This window comes from Phyllopteryx taeniolatus, chromosome 17 (assembly GCF_024500385.1).
Source record: "Phyllopteryx taeniolatus isolate TA_2022b chromosome 17, UOR_Ptae_1.2, whole genome shotgun sequence".
Taxonomy (NCBI): Eukaryota; Metazoa; Chordata; class Actinopteri; order Syngnathiformes; family Syngnathidae; genus Phyllopteryx; species Phyllopteryx taeniolatus.
In genome coordinates, this window is record NC_084518.1 from 11,333,636 (window position 1) to 11,348,101 (window position 14,466).

Consider the following 14,466-nt stretch of genomic DNA (forward strand, 5'->3'; position numbering starts at 1 on the left):
CAATTCACGCATGTTTTTGGGATGTGGGAGGAAACCGCAGTGCCCGGAGAAAACAGACGCAGGCACGGGGAGAACATGCAAACTCCACACAGGCGGGGCCGGGGATTGAACCCCGGTCCTCAGAACTGTGAGGCTGACGCTCTAACCAGTCGTCCACCGTGCCGCCAGATTTTGAACTAGTTTAGCTAAAACTTATGAATGACTCGATTTGACTTTGACCTGGTAAACAGAGTTAACTTTACTTAGATTTGAACAACACGACTTGACAAATCTTGCCAATCCCCCTCTGAATCACATCCGTTACATTGTAACCACTCTGTAGCATTACCTTGATGCTAATTCTAACACAACAGGAAAGGTGTCTGGCTTGTCCACCAGCATTATAAATCATTAAAAGAGAGAATCTGGGGTTTCCCTGCAAATGACAGAAACGCTATTCATATCATAAACCAGTGTATCATGCAAATTGAAGCAATTTTTCATTCATTCTGGAGGTTTTTCTTTTTCAAATAAAGAATGGCTACAGCTGTAGTGTGACTTTTAAATACATCCATTTATTGCCTCTTTGATTCAACAACACAAACTCGACCTCCAATGTGCCTCAAAACGGTACACGTTTTAAAATTGTCCATTACATATCATTCTCCCTATAGAAAATGTGGAAAAATAGTAAAAAACACACTGTACAATTGTTTGATATAGTACTGAGACGTAACACTTAGCAGAGTTGGATGATTTGGCAATGACCATCAAACCTGCCAGGATTTGATCCAATGGGAGGGATTAGGAATTTTTGGCACCGTCATTGGTCCTCAACAAGCTGCACTGAGGCAAGGAGTCATGTGACACACCATAATAACTCTCAGTGGGGCGATTCCATTAAAGGAAGGATCCCTCTGTACCTTATTCCACCTCAGAAAATGAAAAGAAAACCACATATGACCTAATGCAAACTTTATCACAAAACAATGTGACAGTCACATCCGACAGTAAATAGAGAACACGTTCAAGCATTTCCATTTTTGTGCTTTGGGATACTGAGAGCAATGTAACAAGTGTCTTAATTGGTGGAGTTGTCCTTCCACTGACTATAACTCCACATGGTCCAATATTGTACAGTGTGGCTTCTCTATGGATTCTTTGGGTCAGCTTCGGGATTACCTGACAGAAGAAGTGGTGGATACACGCAAGTGGCTCGGCTTGGTCGGGAGAGGAGGCTTGATGCCGCGCAAGGGGGTTGTCGGGGGGGTCGGACTACTATCGACGCTAAAGGTTTTCCTCAGCTGGGCCACACGGCCCCGTCCGGCGTTTGGCGGCATACTCCCCGATGAGCCCACCTTCATTGACGACACCCTGCCAGGCACTTCCAATGCAGCGGTCCCTGAAAAACACCAAAAGATATTTGCTTAAGAAAGACCCTTCAGCCATGATAACAAGCAATATTATGCGGATACCAACAGAGTCATGCATTCACACAAATATTTCAAAATACATTCAAACGGGGCCATTTCATGAGTTTTTACAGTATACGGGCAAGTCTGTATTTATTTAGAGTTGCACACCTTTAGTGTTGTACCACATTATGCCGCAACATGCAGGGAAGCACAGAGGTTTACTGGAAGAGATGCAGTCTAATTGAGAGTGAAAAGAAGAGGCCGAGAAGGTGCCCTATGAAGGTTCAGTGTTATCTACACAGAGCAGAGAATATATGCCTGCGAGTATTCCTGTCTTTGTATGTGTTGCTGCTCCTTGTGTATTAAAGTTGCAGTTGTTTAAAGGTTTATATTAACCATAACATCTACAGTATGGTAATTTCCATTAGGCCATCTATGGTGTTTTGCATGATATATTGGCATTACGCTAACAGACTTTCATTAGACAGAATTACATGGTTTGGTTGAACATTTGTGTTTAAATATAAAATGTTTAACTCTTTTTTTGGTTTTAGGGTATTAGTTTTACAGTGAACTTCAACTGCTACTGATAAAAAGATTGAAGCAAGCACACTTCGCCTTTTTTGGAGAGCTGTGCAAGCAAAAGTCTTTGTTTCCTCAAAGTGATGATATATGATTGCTCTCATTTCTTGATGGAGAAAGGGGGAGGAAAAACACTAAGGTAGATACAGTGTGTTTAAACAGTGTGTTTTCATAATTTTTATTGTTTTTAACAAGTTTAAATGTGGTCAAAGCATGTGGGAAGGGTAAAACTACTGTATTAAAAATCATTTTTATATCATTTATATTTTACACATTTTCACATATTGTGAGTGGGTCTGGAATGTATCTTCCTCAGTAAACGGGGTTCACTGTATACAGAAAGAATGACGATATCATCTCTGTTTACTCACAAATTTACAGTGTGAAATCTGAGCCTGTTTAGTTAAACAAAGCTACAATTCTGTTGTATGAATGGCAACAGGTGGATACACAGGTTGCTTGTACCTTTTGACACCTACTGGAGGAGCATTTAATTGTTCTGCCTGTCACTGTACATCGCTGGCATGATAGTTGAAAAAATATACATTATTTGTAGGAAATCGTTTTACAACCAATTTAAGCAAAGCAAATGTATTTATATAGCACATTTCATACACAAGGTAACTCAATGTGCTTTACATGATTAAAAGCATTTAAAAACAAAGACAAAAACAGCTTATAAACATTTAAAACAAAGAGGGCAAAAAATAAAATACAATTAAAGCAGCCTACAGTGCAAGAAATATCATTTAAAAGTGGAAATGCTCTAAAAAGCATGGGAAAAAAAGAAGAGTTTTTAACCTGGACTTAAAAACATGCACACTTGGGACTGATGTCACTTCTGTTGGCAACTTATTTCATTTGTGTGCAGCACAATAGCTAAATGCTGCTTCACCATGTTTGCTTTGGACTCTGTGCTCCACTATTTGACCTGAGTCTGTCGATCTCAGAGCCCTACTGGGTTTATATTCCATTAGCATTTCATTCATGTATTCAGGACCTAAACCGTTTAGTGATTTTTAGACCAGTAGCAGAACTTTTAAATCTATTCTAAAGCTGACTGGAACCCAGTGTAAAGACTTTAGGATTGGAGTAATGTGATCTGACCTCTTTGTTCTGGTCAGAACCCGAGCTGCAGCATTCTAAATGAGGTTCAGCTGTTTAATGCTCTTTTTAGGCAGTCCAGTCAGAAGACCATTACAATAGTCTAGTCTACTTGAGATAAAAGCATGGATGAGCTTCTCCTGGTCTGCTTCACATATGCAAGCCTTCACTCTGGATATGTTCTTCAGATGGTAGAAGGCAGTTTAAGTAATTGATTTGATATGACTGTTGAAAGTCAGGTCGGAATCTATCAGAACACCAAGGTTTCGGAGTTGGTTTTTAAAGAGAGTGACTAAAGGTATTTACAAACAGCAATCCTCTTTCTTTATTGCCCCCCCCAAAAATATCTCAGTTTTGTTGATTTAATTGAAGAAAATGTTGACTCATCCAGTTATTTATCTGTTTTAGACAGTGACACAACACCTCAATTGAACTGTTGTCATCTGAAGACACTGCTAGATATAACTGTGTGTCATCTGCATAGCTATGATAGTCAAAATTAAAGTTCTGAAGAATTTGACCCAAGGGTAGAATATACAGGCTGAACAGGAGGGGTTGAAGAACTGACCCTTGAGGGACCCCATAGGTCATTGCCATTCGATGAGATTGAACACTTCCAATGGTTACAAAATAACTCATTTCCTCCAGGTAGGAGCTGAACCATTTAAGGACTGTTCCATTTAGTCCTACTCACGTTTCCAACCTGTTCAGCAGTATATTATGATCTACCGTATCAAAAGGTCCAACAAGACCATAATTGACACCTTTCCCAAGTCAGTATTCAACCTCATATCATTTAGCACTTTGATAAGAGCAGATACTGTACTGTGATGAGTTCGGAAACCTGATTGAAATTTGTCAAAAAGTCAATTTAAGTTCAAGAAGTTGCTGAGTTGATAAAAAAATAACTTTCTCAACAATCTTTGCTATGAAAGGGAGATTTGCGATGGGTCTACAGCTCGCTAACGTGGAAGCATCCAGCGTTCTATTTTTTTAGCAGAGGCTTAATGGCCGCTACTTTAAGAGCTTTAGGAAACTTACCTGACTGAAGTGAGCAATTGATTATTTGCTGCAAATCAGCTAGCATAGAGTTCGCAATAGCTTTGAAAAAGTCAGATGGTATTGAGTCAAGACAACTCATTGATGATTTCAGCTGCTGAACCGATTTCTCTACAGTTTTTTTGGTCAACTGTATCAAATTCTGACATGGTAATAAAGTTTTTCCTGGGTTGCTTCAGATGTAGTATCATTTTATCATTTTGCTGATTTGTGCGAATATTTAACCTGATGGATTGTATTTTTTCACTAAAATAAGCCAATTCATTGCATTTACCTGCTGTTAGGAGTTCTGGAGCTATCTGATTCAGGGGGGTTGTGAGCTTGTCAACCACAGCAAACAGAGTGCGAGTATTGTTGAAGTTCTTAGTGATGATTTCAGAAAAGTGTTGCTGTCTAGCCCTGACTAACTCTTGGTTATAATTGCAAAGACTTTGTCTGTAGAGGTCATAGTCAATTTGGAGTATAGTTTTTCTCCACTTACGTTCTGCTTTCCCACACTTTGATATAGAGGTCTTTACCATCATTGTGCTCCTCCACGGTGTTCTAGGTCGCCTCAAGATTGTCTTAGTTTTGATAGGAGCGACAGAATTCATGACATTTGAGATTTTACAGGTGAAATTATCCAAAAGTTCATCAACTGTCGCAGCACAGCAATGGTCTCCATAAATTTAGTGGCGGTACGCACATTTATGTACCTTTTCTTAAAAGACATAGAGGTTGTCTGAACTTTTGGAAGAATCTGTAATTCAAAGAATGCACAAAAATGGTCAGAACTAGCCATATCCTTAATGTCAATTGATAGAATTTCAACATCCTTTGCGATGACCAGGTCGAAGATGTGACCTTGAGTGTGGGTTGGACTCTTAATATGTTGAGAGAAGTCAAAATAGTTGTAGTCAGTACAAATAACTGACAGCAATTCTGAAAAGTCCTCCATAAATTTTCTATTGTATCTTGGAGGTCTATAAATTATTAAAACAATAACCTTTGGGTCACCTTTAACTAAAAAACTGAGATTTCAAAACACCCAGTATAATTTATTTACACAAAAAAACAAATAATGGCTTAAAAATAACAGCAATACCACCGCCTTTTTTGCCTATTCAACATTTGTTCATAAAATACAAATTTGCTGGTGTTGCTTTATTTAAAATGTTATTACAGCTACTTTCTGTTAACCACATTTCATTTAGTAACAATAAATCCAGATCAATTTAATGAAAATAAATAGCACTCCTGATGGGAATCACTGCTGAACATGTGGAGCTATTATTACGTCAGTCGCGACACTTCCCAGTACCTTTCCACGATCCAAAACAGCTGACGTTTACATCAGAAACATCAGCGCAATCACAGACAGAAAAGCAATGATGCCATTGTATTGCCAGAAGATAAATGTTGCCGCCTATATTATAATAATAGCGCAAAGTAATTATATGACACACTGGCTTTTAATAAGAATAGTGTCTGTCTTTGTGACTCCAAGACAGGATCTTGGTCTCTAATACTAGTGGACCAGCCAGTGTATCTCACATGCTGTGTTAGCACCAGCGCTGGAGCTAATGCTACAAGGTTTTTCAAATTAAATTAGGTTTATTTCTCAATAGAGAATGTTAGCTAATTTATTAGCTTAGCTTCTTCAGCATGCATTTTTGTATTGAGGTTCTTAGGTTTTACACTTATTCAGATTATTTTTATTCATTTAGTATTTTTTTCCTTTTTCTTTTCTCTTTTTCATACTGAGAAAAATTATACGTTTTAAATCCTGTGACGTGACCTTGAGTGACATGAAAGGCGCAGAAAATAAAATCTATGAATATAATTATTGTTATTGCGCATTTATTGGTTAACAAAGCCATGTGTACTAATGATTATTAAACATTTTGCTGACTGTAATGGCAATGGCAGTAACATTAGTACATTACAATATTAAATATAGGGCCCTTCAAGCATAAAATAATTTTAAAAAAAGATAATCAATACAACTACTTTGAATCGTTAAATACAAACTTTGTTTTGTGATATATTGTGATTGAATCAGTGAGCAAGAACTGTGATGGGACTTTTGTCATGGCTTCCCGGAGTCCAGTCAGATTGCTCTGCTGGCCTCTTCTATGCTGTGATCTCGTTATTACTGTTATTTATTAGACTATTTCTGAAAAAATTCCAGCTGTTTCTTTTGTAACTTTAGATATTTATTAATACAAAGCAATGCACAGCATAGGAGCATTTATTGCAAAAATACTTATAGTATACCAGTAGTTTTACAATATACACTATACAACCACAAACCTACTGACTATGTATCACATGCACTATTTTTATTTTTTTTAATTCCTTGGAGGGATGCTCACACTATTTTCCCACAATTTCTCCAGCACAGAACACCTTAGGGAGTATGATGGTGCCAATAAAGGTGAACATAACTTAAAAATATGTTTCAGGAAAAGCAGACGAAAATGCAAACTGTAAAAGATTGTTATTAAAGCTAGAATTCTTTCAGCACCTCGATCACTTCCTCTTTCCAAATGCATCTTTCTTCACTCCACTCTTGTTTTTTTGTTTTCTTTTTTCCTTTCCGCCTCCCTTTATCCCACCCTGGCTGAGCAGAGGTCATCCTCCATGGAAGTGCAGCGGGGACACAGCTGGCCGTAGTTTGTGCATGCGTGTGTGTCTGTGTGTGTGTGTGCGCGCGCGCTCGGTGAGGTAGAGGGTGTAATTGAGGGAGGAATGGAGGGAACAGGCGCAAGAGAGGGGAGGAGGGAGGCAATGGAGAGCAGACAGACGCTGCTCAGACACCAGAAGGCTTGAGGAGCCACATATTTTTAGCGTCATCCCCGGGGGACGCAGAAATGTGAGCGAGACTGTGTGCGTGTGTGTGTGCTACATAAGCAGTCTTCACGCACACAAAATAGAGCGACAAGCATGCGTCTCTGTCGGTGGGGATTTGAAGAGACACATTCTCACGCCACACAACAACAACGCCAAGCCGAGCCTCACGCGGCCCTCCTGCTCACCAATTCGCTCGGGCGTGCGACCAATTTCCACATCACACGCACGCACACATGGCAGGCAATCCTCAGGCCTTTTCTTTGAAAAATGAACACATGAAAGTAGGTTGTGTTATTGTTTATTGCTGTTTAGACTTCACCTTTGTTGCTTAGCGTCTTTCTGCCTGCCTTCCTCTGACCTCTGACCCCACCCCCGGTTCCTGTGTTAATGTCCTCTCTCAGCGCTGCGTGGGCCTGCCCCTGATTGTCTCGTTGTGTTGTGCAGTCACCACGGAAACCTTGGGCAGGCTCCAGCAATTGAGGCTGACACACATTCAGGCACGCACCGAGCGCGCAAGGCGGACGCACATGCGGATACACACACACACACACACACACACACACACTGAGTGGCGGTCAGAGTGTGTTTTTTGTGCTCGGAGCCTTGGTGAAGGCCTGAGTGGAATACTTAATAAACACAGAGGCAGACAGAAAGAGGGAGTGTGTTTTTTTTTAAGTGTCAACTAAGGTAACAAAATAAAAAACACCCACCCAGTATACACTATTCTTGAATGTAGTCATCTGACTATAACAAATGAGAAAAAAAGACACTGCTCGGCAAATAAACAACCATCAAGTGGACCAAAATATCGGTGTTTAATCATCCTGGATTGATTAATAAATCTCCAATTTAGATCTCTCACTCCCTTGTGCATAGTAGGGGAAGGGATGACGGTGAGTGGGTGAGGGTGGGTGTGCGGGAGGTGTTGGGCGATAACGCCACTGACCAGTCTGGCGCTGAAATTAAAGACCAATCTATCTCTTTGAAGACCCCTCGTCAAGAGTGCGAGCAGGAGAGCGAGAGAGGAAGGAGGTGGGGGAGGCAGAAGTGGAGCAGAGGGCAGAATTCCCGAGCAGCACGTCTGTGGACAGAAGGGCAGGGTGTGTGTGTGTGTGCTTGTGTGTGTGCACGCCACTGGGGCCCCTGTCACTTATCAGCACGGGGCTGAGCGTCGCCCAGGGCTAGAGTCGGGAAGCGGCGCAGGAATGTGCGTCCTTCCCTCTGAAGGTGAGGAGAGAAGAGAGGAAAGCCGACCCCGCTGATAGAAAAAGGAGGAGGTTATAAACACCGACGCACGCACACATGCACTCACATATATATACAGTACACAAACACTAGCTTCTACAGATGCGCCACATCTTCAAAATGTTAATATAACCAAACACTAACACATTGCAGATTGTTGAACATAACACAGTGGAGCTATGAAACACAATGTGTTCTGGTTAACTGTCATAGAAGTGTAAAAATAATAACAACAGCTACTGTACTTTTAAAGGGCACACACAGTGGTGCCTTGAGATACGAGTGACTTTCGGGTTTTTGAGATACGAGCCGTCTATTGACCGTTTTTTTTTGCGTTGACTTGCGAAGGCCGTATGGTGGCAGCAGTTTGGCAAATAGTGAACAATTGATAAAAAAAGAGGCTTCAATCTGTTAAATCCCACTCCCAGTTGACGTTTACCTTCAAACTAAAACAAAGCGAATTATACCTCGCGTACTTAAAACAACCATAGCTAAGCCTTTTAGTCCGCTAGCTTAACACTACGTGAACGCTAATTAGCATCTATGTTGCAGTGCTTTAACAACAACATGTACTGACAATACAGTACAACAGTACTCACATTCAAATCCTTTATCCTTGGTGTAGAACGAAAAATATTAATGCCGTACTAATGAGCTGTGAAAGGAGTTGAGGAATTTTATGAATCTTACCTGCAGGACACAGCCCGCTACAATTATTAGTTGCTGTATTCAGGCAGGACTGCATGCAGCACCCAATCGTATTGGCAGCCTCTAAAAACAATGATTTTAGCAAGAGAAAATATATAACTATAATACAGATCCTTGTGATATTTTGACGAAAGCATATTACAGACTTGTTAACCGTTTTATACATTTTGACAAAAATGCATAATGTCTCCTTGAAATAGGCTTCACATCTTCATTATTGACATTTTGTCAAACTATTATAATACACAATAGTTTTTAGAATGAGAATGTTCGAGGCTCCCCCCCTCAAAAAAATACAAAAAATTAAAAAAAAGCAACAGTCTCGACAGCACAGTGCGAGACCAAAGTGTTTTGTCTTGTGGCCTTCGTCAGATGATGTTCCAGGAAGGATCACTCCTTTAAAAAAAAAAAAGCAGTTTGACACAGTTTTTTCCGTCCCTTTCAGCTATAAAAATGAAAGAATGTGAAATGTGTCACTAATGTGATTCATTATTAGAGTGATAGCACCAGGATATTGATCAGTTTGATCATCTTTTAATTTTATTTTGTGGCTTGCCGAGGTATAGAATCCTCAAAGCGAATTTCTTTTCCTCCATATTTAGCCAATACCGAGTGAATGTCTCCAAATTTGGGCATTTCTGGATGTTAATTGCATAACCGAACAGCAAGCAATCAACGCATGTTAAGTATAATTTAAAACGCCCATATAAGCCAAATCTACTCGAATGAATAGGTATTAACTAAATACAAGGATGAAACTGAAATCTCCGACAGACACGAACACAGCTTTGCAACTCAACATGCGAGCTTCACATATCACACCGCTAATGATTTATTTCTTCCCTTTGTTTTTCTAAATGTCTTTAGCTCATTTTAAAATGCTTTTACTTTCAATCATGTCAAGCAGATTGAGTTACCGCTTGTACAAAATGCGCTACATGAATAAAGATGCCTTGCCTTGACTATCAACAATGAAAGCACAATCCCAGCCAATTTATTCTACCTTCGGTATCTTCCAAAGGAATATGGACTCTTATGAAAAGTCATACTGCGTTACGCTTGGATTGGGAACTACAACACTGTTATTACATTTTCTAGACTTGTAATTGGACGTTGCTGAAGTGAATGTTTACACAACCAATGCAGATTGCCCAATTAACATCATGGTATATGTGGCGACGTCAGTGCGACAATGATAATTGCTTTCAAGACAAAGGCACAAATACAGCAAGTCTAGGGTGTTAAACTTCACACTCTAATTGTGGCTGGCAGTGAGAAAAAAAGTTGCATTTAGAGTAAATACAGTCCCCTCCAAAATTATTGTAGGAGTGAGGCTATTTTCTTTACTTTTGCTGTAGACTGAAAACATGCATGGTAGGTTAATTGACAACTCTAAATTGCCCGTAGGTGTGAATGTGAGTGCGAATGGTTGTTTGTTTGTATGTGCCCTGCGATTGGGTGGCAACCAGTTCAGGGTGTACCCCGCCTCCTGCCCGATGATAGCTGGGATAGGCTCCAGCACGCCCGCGACCCTAGTGGAGAAGCGGCTCAGAAAATGGATGGATGGATAGACTGAAAACATTTGTGTTTGACTTTAAAAGACGAAAATGAAACAAGAGATTAAAATTGAAGCTTTTAGGTAGGGATTTGCATTTTGATCTGAACTTAGAAGATAGCAATATTTTCAGTTGTTCTTTTTTTGGGGGTTACCCCATTTGGAAGGTAAAATGCATGCTCTATTCGGTTTAAATCTGGAGATTGAATTAAACTTTCCACTTTTTGTCCCTGATGAACTACTGTTGTTTTGGCATTGTGCTCTAGGTCTTTCTCACTGCATGATTAAAGGATCTCCCAATCAGTTTTGTTGCATCGTTTTTTGTTTTTTTTAATTGGTAGACAACATGTTTCTCTAGACTTCTGAGTTTATTTTAAAACAGTAGGTTGTGATACCTTACCTCTCTGCAGGCTGTTGCCCTCTGGAGGCTGTTGCTGATGTCACTAACAGTTATTTGTCAGCCTTGTTCTCACCACATTTCTGTCATCAACTGCTGCTGTTTTCCTTGATCGTCATGCTACTTAATGCTCAAGTGGTTTCTTTCTTCTTCAGGAAACGCCAAATGGTTGTACTGGTTACGGTCAATGTTTGTGCAATGTCTATTATTGATTTTTCTTTTTTTTTCTAGCTCCTTAGATTTTTTTTCCACCAATAGACAGCTCTCTGGTTTTACTGTTGGTTATACCTCTAATGAATATAAATGTGGACTTCCCAGGCAAAATCTAAATCTGAAACTGAGAAGACATTCAATGATGTAAATTGTTTGGCTAATCAGTGCACCTGGGTGACAAAACACATACACACATGCCCCAATACCTTTGTTCACATTAAATGTGTGGATTCAAACAAAAGTGTGTATCCAATCCGGATGTCAAGACCTCTCGTGTCATATTCATCTTTACGTGTCAAACCCAAATGTTTTCATTCTATTGCACAAATAAAGGAATTCGCCTCACTTGGTAATACTTTTGGGGGGAGTATGTATGACCTTCAGTAAATTAAAATTGCATTTACTTGAGATGGGTATACATCATGTAATGAACTTTGACTTTTGTATATTAAAGCGCTCCCTTACTTGTTAAAAACCAACTTCTCCAAATGAAGATCATTCATGCTAAACGCTGCATCTTGTTGTCATGTCATATTATTACATATCCATTTTGTATTATTTACTTAGTTATTGTCACCACATTGTGTCATAGTTTATTGTGTCCCTCTGGTTTGTACAAGTGTTATTCATTTGTCCCAGACATCTTTTGACACTTGTGGCTCGTGTGACAGGTCACACTTCCTGCTCGGGGGAAACAGGAATGGTTGTCACGACCCACATGCAAACACAAACAGCTGAGACTTGGAGCGTTGTCGGCCACCTCTTCCCCTTGGAACGAGCTTCCTGCCATTGTCAAGGACAGACACTCGCTCAGTATTCCCTGTCCGGAGTGGAGACATTTATCCGCCTCTGTGTCCGACGTGTGTCTACCTCCAGCCTGCAGCTGTTCTTTTCGTTTGTTTTTCAGTGAGCTTCACTAATGTGGGACCAGACATATTTTTTAAAGTCATCTTTTTTCTTGTACCAGGAGTTGTCTTTACTTCCGCCAATATCAGGGAATTCAATTGCTTATTTACTTATTTGTATTTATTTATTTATTTTTTCCAGAATTGTTATTCTGGGTGTTTGTTACTCCCGCTTTTTGGACACACTTGCGAAGCCAAGCTGCCATGAATATTACAGAAACGTCTATGCTTCTTAGCTAGTCGACTGTTTCTGCTGTCCAAAGACCTTTTTGGAAAAGATGACATGAATGTGATGTAGAATGAGCATTCTTCCAGCAGAGGGATCTAACGGAAACAGAGTCTCCCTCTCTAAATGGCCTTTTAAACTACAGTATCATTGTTTTCCACTGGATGGTGCTAATTTCAAACTGAATTGAACAGAACTGCTTTGGATGAGTGTTGTCTTCAGAGTAGAGAATTTGCTGCTGTTCATAGAGAAAGTCTGTAAAAGGAGCCTTGTGGGAATGGGAGAAAAGCAGTGATAATATAGTATCACTTGAAGATGATACTACTTGGTCAAGTGTACAATTTGATTACTTTGACATCACCCCTTCTCAGAGTCACTATAGGGGCATAGATGCATAGTATCTAGGGACTGCTACGATGAGCTGCGATGCATTAATTAAAGTGAGTCAAAAGTGCTGAATTCATTTTCTTTCGCTTTTGAGATGGGTGCCATCTCTCAGCATTCACACACAAATCCCACAGGAATTACAATTTCTAGTAGTAAATCTAAATGTACGCAGCCATGACAACAAAGACCAAATAAAGCATGCTAGGAAATACAACCCCAATTCCAATGAAGCTGGGACGTTGTGTTAAACAAATAAAACCAGAATACAATGATTTGCAAATCATGTTCAACCTATATTTAATTGAATACACTACAAAGACAAGATATTTAATGTTGAAATGTTTCTTTTTTTTAGTAAATAATCATTAACTTAGAATTTTATGGCTGTAACACTTTCCAAAAAAGCTGGGACAGGGTCATGTTTACCACTGTGTTAAATCACCTTTTCTTTTAACAACATTCAATAAACATTTGGGAACTGAGGACACTAATTGTTGAAGCTTTGTATGTGGAATTCTTTCCCATTCTTGCTTGATGTACAGCTTCAGCTGTTCAACAGTACGGGGTCTCCGTTGTCGTATTTTACGCTTCATAATGCACCACACATTTTCAATGGGAGACAGGTCTGGACTGCAGGCAGGCCAGTCTAGTACCCGCACTCTTTTACTACGAAGCCACGCTGTTGTGACACGTGCAGAATGTGGTTTGGCATTGTCTTGCCGAAATATGCAGGGGCGTCCATGAAAAAACGTTACTTGGATGGCAGCATATTTTTCTACAAAACCTGTATGTACCTTTCAGCATTAATGGTGCCTTCACAGATGTGTAAGTTACCCATGCCATTGGCACTAACACAGCCCCATACCATCACAGATGCTGGCTTTTGAACTTTGCATCCATAACAGTCTGAATGGTTCTTTTCCTCTTTGGCCCAGAGGACACGACGTCCACAATTTCCCAAAACAATTTGAAATGTGGACTCTGTGGACCACAGAACACTTTTCCACTTTGCATCAGTCCATCTTAGAGGACCTCGGGCCCAGAGAAGCCGGCGGCATTTCTGGGTGTTGTTGATAAATGGCTTTTGCTTTGCATAGTAGTTTCAAGTTGCACTTACGGATGTAGCGCCGAACTGTATTTACTGAGATTGGTTTTCTGAAGTGTTCCTGAGCCCATGTGGTGATATCCTTTACACATTGATGTCAGTTTTTGATGCAGTGCCGCCTGAAGGATCGAAGGTCACGGGCATTCAATGTTGGTTTTTGGCCTTGCCGCTTACATGCAGTGATTTCTCCAGATTCTCTGAACCTTTTGATGATATTATGGACCGTAGATGATGAAATCCCTACATTCCTTGCAATTGTACGTTGAGGAACATTGTCCTTAAACAGTTCGACTATTTTCTCACGCACTTGTTCACAAAGAGGTGAACCTCGCCCCATCTTTGCTTGTGAATGACTGAGCAATTCAGGCAAGCTCCTTTTATACCCATTCATGGCACCCACCTGTTCCCAATTAGCCTGTTCACCTGTGGGATGTTCCAAACAGGTGTTTGATGAGCATTCCTCAACTTTCTCAGTCTTTTTTTCCACCTGTCCCAGCTTTTTTGTTGCAGCCATAAAATTCTAAGTTAATGATTATTTGCTAAAATCTATAAAGCTTATCAGTTTGAACATTAAATATCTTGTCTTTGTAGTGTATTCAATTAAATATAGGTTGAACATGATTTGCAAATCATTGCATTCTGTTTTTATTTATGTTTAACACAACGTCCCGATTTCATTGGAATTGGGGTTGTATCACAAATCACAAGTCGTACTTGCTTTTCCCCCCTCCTGGTTGGCCTGGTTTGATTTTGC

At 39.9% G+C, this 14,466-nt stretch overlaps 1 protein-coding gene across 3 annotated transcripts in view; it reads right to left on the reverse strand.

Annotated features, from left to right (window-relative positions):
• Positions 1-534: 534 nt before the first annotated feature.
• Positions 535-14,466, reverse strand: part of zgc:100829 (uncharacterized protein LOC445149 homolog) — a 33,768-nt gene continuing 19,836 nt past the window's right edge. Inside the window, exons 9-10 of one of the 3 annotated variants that reach the window (XR_009785100.1) lie at positions 8,907-9,320; positions 1,245-1,381 (exon numbers count right to left, since the gene is read on the reverse strand). Coding sequence is in view for 1 of the 3 variants with exons in the window: in XM_061751307.1 (XP_061607291.1) it covers positions 1,158-1,381 (224 nt within the window). In the remaining 2 variants the exon portion in view is untranslated. Of the gene's footprint in view, positions 1,382-2,140; positions 8,230-8,906; positions 9,321-14,466 lie in introns of those variants that run through there. The other 2 variants (XR_009785099.1, XM_061751307.1) reach the window with 2 other exon arrangements.